This window comes from Tupaia chinensis, unplaced genomic scaffold, assembly GCF_000334495.1.
Source record: "Tupaia chinensis unplaced genomic scaffold, TupChi_1.0 Scaffold138235_1, whole genome shotgun sequence".
Classification (NCBI taxonomy): Eukaryota; Metazoa; Chordata; class Mammalia; order Scandentia; family Tupaiidae; genus Tupaia; species Tupaia belangeri.
In genome coordinates this window covers 3000362-3009592 of record NW_006198133.1, presented here as the reverse complement: position 1 = coordinate 3009592, position 9231 = coordinate 3000362, and the positions used below count along the sequence as shown (strand labels likewise).

The 9231-nt window shown below is 39.7% G+C and overlaps 1 protein-coding gene across 1 annotated transcript in view; it reads left to right on the top strand.

Moving 5' to 3' along the window:
* LOC102491813 (tyrosine-protein kinase Fer) overlaps positions 1-9231 on the top strand; it is a gene marked incomplete at its 5' end in the record, with an annotated part of 266259 nt that overhangs the window by 94697 nt on the left and 162331 nt on the right. Inside the window, 2 exon segments of the mRNA XM_006161117.3 lie at positions 5306-5421; positions 9015-9109. Coding sequence (XP_006161179.2) covers positions 5306-5421; positions 9015-9109 — 211 coding nt within the window.

Genomic DNA, 9231 nt, shown 5'->3' with positions numbered 1-9231 from the left:
TTGGGGGACCAGCAGTTAGCGTAATGGCTATGTCACTGGACTCCCATGTAGTTGACCGCGGTTCGAGTCCTAGACCCAGTGGCTTAAGCTCACGCCGGGCGCATGTGCGTGCGTGCCCAAGATCCCAAGAGGAGAATGGAGGAGAAGGGATTGCGGCGTGGCCATCCCCCCGGGGGATGATTTCTCACTTTCTGCCTCTGTCTGTCTGGCGAGCGCACATGCCCTATAGCAAAAACCTCTCCAAAAAAAGAAAAAAAAAGTATAAGCTTGGTAAATTGTTGGTATATACTTGATATTTAAAACCATAAGATCAGATGGATTCAACAACAGGATGAGTCTAGATAGAGAAAAGGATCCAAGATTGATCTTTGGTAACTCCATCATCAAGGGGATGAGGCAAAGAGAAGAACCCTCAAGGGAGACTGAGAAAGAACAGCCATTTAATAAGGCAGAGAACCAGGAGATCTGATCTTCAAAACCAAGAGGAGGAAGTCATAAAGGATGAGTGATCACTGGTATCTGGTGCTGCTGAGCAGTCAGATGGGATGGTGAACTGAACATTAATCACTTGATTTAGCAATGAGGAGGTCACTAGTGTCTTGGCCGAGTGGTTCTTTGGGATGCTTTGGTGAAAGACAAGTTGGAATGGATTTGAGAGAGAATGGGAGGAGAGGAATTAGAGATAGCAAGGATGTAACTCTTTGAAGTTTTACTGCAAAAGGAAACAGAGACAAGATCTTAGAGTGATGTTCAAAAACAGAATTTGAAGTGTTAGAAGGATCTTTAAAGTATCTGTTGATTTTTCCAAGAATTAAGACAAGAGTAACACAGGATAGAGTTGTTGCAGAATGGCTTCAGTGATGTCCAGATTCTTGGTGTTTTTGGACAAAGAATTGAACAAAACACACCAATAGTGAAAGCAAAGGGTAGTTACTAAGTAAAACGGAAAGTACACTGAGTGGAGAGAGAGAGAAAGAGTGGCTCAGGGGCCACAGTTGTTACTTCCCATGGGATGTATAATTCCTTGACTGGGGCTGTCAGTTGATCATTGGCCGGGCACACCAATTTATCTCATTAGCTATGCAAAAGTGGCAGAGCCCACCAATTCATCTCAACAGCCATATCAAATGTGGCAGAGCCCACTTCCATGACCTCAAATGGAGAATTCTCTGCCCCGATCACTTTTCCATATAGCCACATAGAAAGAGACTCCAGCCCCCTTACCCACTTCCATTCCCTAGCTTTCTTCCTGCCTCAGTATGATAATGACTCAGCAACTCAGATTGTCAGTCAATGTGGGGAAATATTTTCAGATTCAATAGGTGATAGCCACAGTGAGAGACAGTGAGTAATATAATCAAATGACAAAATTTCATCCAAACTGGGAGTTAAGACTGCAGGAGGGATAATGGTTTGAAGCCTGTGATAAGGAACTTTATTCTACCTCCAGTACGTGGTAGAATTAGATGGGAAAATACCATCACTCAGGCTTTGAGAGCAAAATGAAACTTATTAACCATTCAGATATTCTCAAGTGTGATCCAGGAATCCGTTAGAACAAGAACTTAATAGTAATCAGCAAACAATATCTTGAAGACATAATTTTGATGATTATACACCAATGGAAGCAGAGATAGAAGGGGAAAGAGGGTCATTAGAAGTGCATAGAGTCTAATGGGGATAAAAAGAGGAACTGAGGATTACCCTGGGACCAAGATCTTATGATGACAGATATAAACTTAGACAAGGAACATAAAGGAATTTGTCCTTGTGGACTTAAAGTCAGTCACAGAATGTATTCAAGCTTGTTGAAGATCAGGGAGTAAAGAGTGTCCTCGGTTTCTCCTGACCTCTTTAGATGGAGAAGAGGTGGCCTTGGAAAGCATAGTCTTTGTCTTGGTTTGGAGATTTCTCCCTTGGCCACCACTGATGGAGTTGAAGTTCTCTGAGTAATGATTGTTGAATGAACATAGAAAATTTTCAGATGTCTAGTATGTGCCAAGACCTATTATGGAAGGCAGGAACCATTAGAAAGGTACAAAGGGTAATGGGATGATGAGTGTTCAGGAATGAGAGACATAGTTTTGGGGATACCAAGAAAGCCTTCTAAAACAATAGGGCATAAAAAATGGACTTAAAGCATTCAGCAGGTGGCGTGGGGTTAAGGCACTGGATCCCACATGAGTCCCAGACCCAGTGGCTGGAAAATCACTCTAGATATGTATGTGTGCGTGCCGGAAATCCTGAAAAGAGAATGACAGAGAAGGTGTGGCCATCCCAAAGAGGTGAATTCTCACTTTCCTCTCTCTCTCTCTCTGTCTCTCTCTCTCATAAGCTCAGGCAGCCTATAGCAAAAGCTTAGAAAAAAAAGTTGGACTTTGAGATTAGGTAGTAGTTTCTCAACTTGGATGAGGGAGTTTTCCATAGAGGACTGAAAATGTAGAAAAGGCATAGCACAGATTTGGGGATCCGTAAGTATTTGAGTTTGGAACACATGTAACGTGTGGGGACAGTGTGGACCTAGACAGAGGCTAAGGAGGTGAGGGTAATGGAGGAAGGCTTTCGAGCAAGGCAACAGCATCATCCCAGTTTTCTCTAGGAAGAGAAGGAAGGAGGACTGAAGATGGGATCAGCCAGGGTGAGAAAACTGAGGTTGAACAAGGGTAGCCTTTCTGAGGTACAAGGGGCAGACTGAAGTATTGTAGAGGTAGAATCCAAGCACTGACAGGAAGAATGATAGTCCTAGTAACCAAAACAAGTAATTTAACCAGGGTGAATCTTCTCATGAGTAATGTAAGATTCAAATATGTTGAATTACCAAAATTACCTGTTGATGATAATAGGTATGGTAATATCTTTGACTAAACCTATATACTGTGTATTCAGGATGGGAAAATTCATTTGGTATGCTGGGATAGATACAGTGATTGAATGTAAAAAATAATAAATAAATATATAAATAAAATAGTAAATCAATAAAAGAATTTTTAAAATGCATTAGAATGAGGGAACCAGCAGTTAGCGTAATGCCTATGTTGCTGGACTCCCACGTAGTTGACCGTGGTTCGCGTCCCGGACCCGGTGGCTTAAAACTCATGCCGAGCGCGTGTGTGTGCGTGCCCAAGATCCCGAGAAGAGAATGGAGGAGAAGGGATTGCGGTGTGACCATCCCCCCTGGGGGGTGATTTCTCGCTTTCTGTCTCTATGTCTCTCTCTGTCTGTCTGGCGAGTGCATGCCCCCTATAGTGAAAACCTCTCCAAAAAAAAAAAAAAAAAGCATTAGAATGATCCAGGTAAGTAGAGCACTAGCAGTAGTCATGAATATTAATCCTACCTGTGATGTGATATAATAAATCTGACAATTGTTGGGGCATGAGCCCTTGAAAATAACAGAAACATAAAGCTTTTATTTTTATTTTTCTAACTTATGATGAATGGTTACGATGTTGAAGATTCAAAGAATGTTTGCTTTTCATGAAAAGATAATTGTTTTATAAATATTTAAGAGTTCAGTATTAAATTTGATGGTACAAAATTAATATAGGACTTCTATTATTAAAATGTATTTAAAAGCATTTTTTTCTTTTAAATACATTTTGGCATGAGGCACTTGTACTCACCAGAGAGAAGGAGACAAAGACAGGGAAAGTGAGAAATTACCCCCAGAGGGGATGGCCACACTGCAATCTCTTCTCCATTCTCCTCTCAGGATTTTGGGCACACATGCACATGGTCCTGCATGATTTTCAAGCTTCTGGGTCTGGGCCTCGAACCACAGTTGGCCACATGGCAGTCCAGCATCTTACCCATCACACCACCTGTTGGCCTCTATTTTAAAAAATAGTATTTTATTATTATTTTTATAATAACTTAAAATTGTTTATTAATAACCAGTAGTATAAGATGTGTAAATTTTTTTTTTGAGAGGTTTTCGCTATAGGGCGCGTGCGCTCGCCAGACAGACAGAGACATAGAGACAGAAAGCGAGAAATCACCCCCCGGGGGGATGGTCACGCCGCAATCCCTTCTTCTCCATTCTCTTCTCGGGATCTTGGGCACGCACACACTGGCGTGAGGTGTAAGCCACCGGGTCCGGGACGCGAACTGCGGTCGACTACGTGGGAGTCCAGCGACATAGCCATTACGCTAACTGCTGGTTCCCAGATGTGTAAATTTTTGAAGTAAAGATTTACATTTATCTTAGAACTTTGAAACTCACAAACAAGCAGACTCCTAGTTCCGTTTCTTCATGCTCAGCAACAGTAACATGAAATTTATTGTCATACAGTGTTTGTGTATTGTGATTACAGATAGGGGAAAATACAAAGATTAAAATGACCTAAGGGGAAAATAAATGGACTTCGAAGTTTTTTCTCTTCTTAAATAAATTCATTGTTAAATAAGGCATTTTATATCAAAATAGATTTTACCCATAGAATAAAGTTAGAAGTTCCTATGTTCGATAGAAATTAGTTCACCACAGGTCACGTTGACATTTGGGTATGTGCCTGCACCTCCTCCTCTTTGGTACCTTCCAGAGACTGCCAACCTGTGATAGCAACTGTTGACAGACTATTAATTCCTGGGTCCTGTTCCTTCTCCTCTGTTCTAATTCTAGCACAACTTATATGTATGCATGTGGATCAATACCAGCAGCTAATCCTCTGAATATATTTAAACATTAATGGATTTATTTAATATTATTATTATTATTTAGTTTGCCATAGGGCATGTGCACTTGCCAGAGAGAAAGGGAGAGTGAGAAAATGAGAAGAAGTCACCCCCTCAGGGGGGATGGCCACACCACAATCCCTCCTCCTCCTCCATTGTCTTCTCAGGATTTCAGGCACACACATATGTACCTGGCGTGTTTTTCAAACTACTGATGTCAGGAACTCAAACTGCATAGTCATCCATGTGGGATCCACCTACTTTGTCACCACCCCACCTGCTGTTTAATCTAACAAAATAGCCTAGGAGGTGAAGGGAACTCAGTGGAATGAAATTCATGTGCTCTGACAGCATCCATTTGGGTTTCTCCTTCATTTTTTTCCGTTTTTTTCTTCCATTTTCTTTCCTTTCCAGTTCTCTCTGGACTTAAGTCCCTGCATGGTATGTTGAGTAGTATCTAACTTTGGGAATTGATAAGAGCAGCATTACTATCTTTATTTCCGTTCAAAATTTTGAATAAAGTTAACAGAGTTCTTGGATTAAGTCAAAAAGCTCTAGTGCATGCTTTCATAGTGTTTGGCGAAGGTTTACATTCTGTCATACGCCCAAACAATGAATGTGTTTGTATTTCCAGGGAAACTTCGGTGAAGTATATAAAGGCACACTCAAGGATAAGACTCCCGTTGCTGTGAAAACATGTAAAGAAGATCTTCCTCAGGAACTGAAAATAAAATTTTTACAAGAAGCCAAGTGAGTTCTCTAAAGGAATATAAAATAAGTATTTGTAAGTGACTTGCTATAATGTAAGTTTGAAGATATATTATGTTTTGCTGAAGTAGGAATATGCATTTTTCAGAGCCCTCATAAGTAAGCACTTTTGCAATGTGAAAATAACAAAAAATTCTGTTTTCGAGGTGGTCTGTAGATCTGGCAATCGTGTTCACAGAACCAGGTGTTAAAAAGCAGTGAGTATTTAGGTCCTTAAGAAGAGTTTCAGTTTATTTTGCTTTTATTTCACACACCTACTGTCATGCAACATGTGATGACATCTCAGTCACCAGAGGCAGGGAGGGCCACGTGTACGTTCCTTATAGAACTACTATACCCATAGACTACAGCACACAGTTTAGGTACGCATTAGGCTGCGCCATCCAGGGTTGGGTGTGCACGCTCAATGACGACAGTGAAGTCACCTCTTCCAGTGAAGTCACTGGACCTCTCCCTTCATTAAAATATGTGTGACTGTATGAATATATGCAGCGTGGTGACTGTCTAGATAATTAATATGCATAAAGTATGTAACCTAGGTGTACACTTAGATATACAATTTTACCTGTTCAACTTTCCTTGACTGTTATCACTTGAGTCTCTTCTCTCAACTATTAGTTGTCTTTTCTGAACTCCTCAAATTTCCTTTTTCTTTCTTTCTTTCTTTTTTTTTTGGGGGGGGGGAGCTATGGGGCATGTGCAGTCAAATGGAGAGAGACAACATAGACAGGAAGAAAAAAGTGAGAAATCACTCCCCAGAGGGAATGGTTACACCACAGTCCCTTCTCTTCCATTCCACTCTCAGGATTTTGGACATGCACACACATGCGCCCAGCACGTTTTTCAAGCTGCTGGATCTGGGACTTGAACAGCACAGTCAGCCATGTGCGATCCTGCACCTTAACCACCACGCCACCTGCTGGCCCCTCAGATTTCTATTTTTAGATTAGTGTCTGGCATTTATTCTAGAATTGGTACTTTGGACCTTTTCTAGTTGATCATCTTTGATTGTCCTCAGTTTTTTCCACTATTAGCTAAAACGTGAAGTTCCACCTTGGTAATCCTGTATTGCAGATACTTAAAACTATTCTGTTTGCTGTAAAATCCGGTGTATACAACAAAACACCAAAGAAATGGAAGTCTACTTTGGACAGAGCGATCTGGTTGAATGTATGGAGAGGAGACAGATGAGCTATGGATGGATAGGGCCGGGGGATACAGGATGCAGAGATTCCATGGTGAGCAGAGAAGGTGCCATGGAGAACAGAGGAGACGGTGACAGGAGAACTGAGTCACACGGCACGGAGCGTTTGATACACATTTCTCTATTCATCATCTAAAACTGAGTGTTGATGGCAATGACTTAAACTAATTGGATGCCTTTAGGAAGTGTTATCTATAGAATAATGTTGTGGACTTTTTTTTATGTATAATATTGGCAATTTAGGAAAAAGTTATAATGATAAATGAAAAGGTATCATAATTGAAATTCATAGGCTCATTATTTTAGAATTATTCATAGGTAGTCTTAAGGTAAAAGGCTATGTCTAACTCTTCAAAAATAGTTAAATTTCTTTTAGCTTGTAATTGTTATATTGCAAAATAAAAAGAGTTTAATTTCCTCTTTTAAACTGAAATGATAAACTTTTATGTAAGAATGCAAATTATATCCATGTGAATTTCTGAGTCTCCTTTAACCGATGAGAGCTATACACAGAGATATTTAATAGTATCTGAGCTCTCAGTGCCTATTTTGTGCCATTTCTTTACTAAGCAGTTTCTGACCTAAGAAGTGACATTTTGGATTAAAGTCAAACATTCTTAAAACTTCCTTTTTAATTTCTAGTAGAAGTCACAAGCTTAAAGTTATTGACAGAATACTCCCTTTATTGGGAACCAGCAGTTAGCGTAATGGCTATGTCGCTGGACTCCCACATAGTCAACTGCGGTTCGCGTCCCGGACCCAGTGACTTAAAACTCATGCCGGGCGTGTGTGCGTGCATGCCCAAGATCCCGAGAGGAGAGTGGAGGAGAAGGGATTGTGGCGTGACCATCCCCTCTGGGGGGTGATTTCTCGCTTTCTGTCTCTATGTCTCTCTCTGTCTCTGGCACGCACCTTATAGCAAAAAAAAAAAAAAAAAAAAAAAAAACTCCCTTTATTGGGCCAGACGATGACATAGAGGTAAAATGTGATGCTCCGGGAGGCAGACCGTGTTAGAAGGTTCCAGGTTCACATCTGGCAACCTCCGAGCACACTGGGCATCACACAGCTGGGGGTGGGTTTCAGCATCAAGACCCTATTGGGGATGCACTCGCTCATTTCTCACTCGCTTATAGAAGAAAGAAAGAAATGTTTTTAAAAAGGAATATTTCTTTCTTCTCTGGAATTATTTTCAATCTGTCTTTTCATTTATAAATCACTATGTATTTCCTTTTTTAAAGAATTATTGTTATTATTATTTTAAAAAATTTTGCCATAGGTACATGTGTTCATCAGAAGGAGACAGAGAAAGAGAGAGAGAAAGACAGATGGAAAGTGAGAAAGCAAACCGCCAGGTCCAGGACTCAAACTACAGTCAGCCATAAGGGAGTCCAGCGCTCCAACCATTGCACTCCCTGCTGCCCCCAGTCACTGTATATTTTCAATCTAAAACATCCTCTTAGAGCCTTTTCTGGTTTGATTTTAAATGCACAAAACATAAATAATTCTTTTTATCTTTCTTCAAAGTTACTTTTCAAATATGAATTTGTAACTATGTCAATAGGATAATAAGGAGTAAAACTTGGTAATAGGACATCCTTAGGGTGGGCAGGCAGGGGACGAACCTATTTTTAGTTCATGTCGGAGTCCTAGGATTACATCTGTCCTCCTTTTATAGCCCTCTGAAGAGATTTTGTCCTTATCCAAAACCAGTCTACTCTGCCTAGGCTTAGATCTACGAAACTTGGTTGTTCAATTACCTTTAACCTTTTGCCAATTTCCTCAAAACTTGAGTTTTTCCCATTTTTAAATTGGTTATGATGATTCAGAACGTATTTAACTGTTCAGAAATCTAATGAACTGGCTGCCACTCATTATCATGCTAAGGAAGCATAGCCCATTTATTGAGATGATTTCTTATATTTATGTGTTTTAAAATCAAGTATGTGCATTTAAGAAAAAGACCCTGCACTAGCAGTTTGCAACTTTTGATCCACTAATATTTTTAGTTGTACTTTTGTGGTGGCAGCTAACACAAGATACCTGGAAGAAAGTTCTGCATGTTTCAGACTAACTGGGGTATTCCTATTTAGCATGGTTATTAATTATTCATTAATAATTATTTGAGTAGATAATAATTTTAAAATGAATATTAAACTGAATCGAGGAAATTGACTCAACGTAACTGTTATGTGCTAGTATTTATCAAAACTTGTTTGTATATAATCCGTTTACTATACATTGTGCTCATACTGAAATTTTTAAAACTGAATTATGACTACCATGAATTAAATTATATGTACTCTTCATGGCCATTAATTAATGCTTTGTTTACCATTCAAATGATCTGTTCTTACACTGTTCTCTCTTCTAGAATACTGAAGCAATACGATCATCCCAATATTGTCAAACTTATAGGCGTTTGCACACAAAGACAGCCTGTGTACATCATTATGGAACTGGTTCCAGGTACTGTGATTTGTGACGTTTGCTTGATGGCATTTTAATGTCGTATTTTATTACTTTTTTTATATGTTCGGTCTCTTTGATTTCTCCTTGTAAAGTTTCCAAAGATTTTGTTTAACATTTCC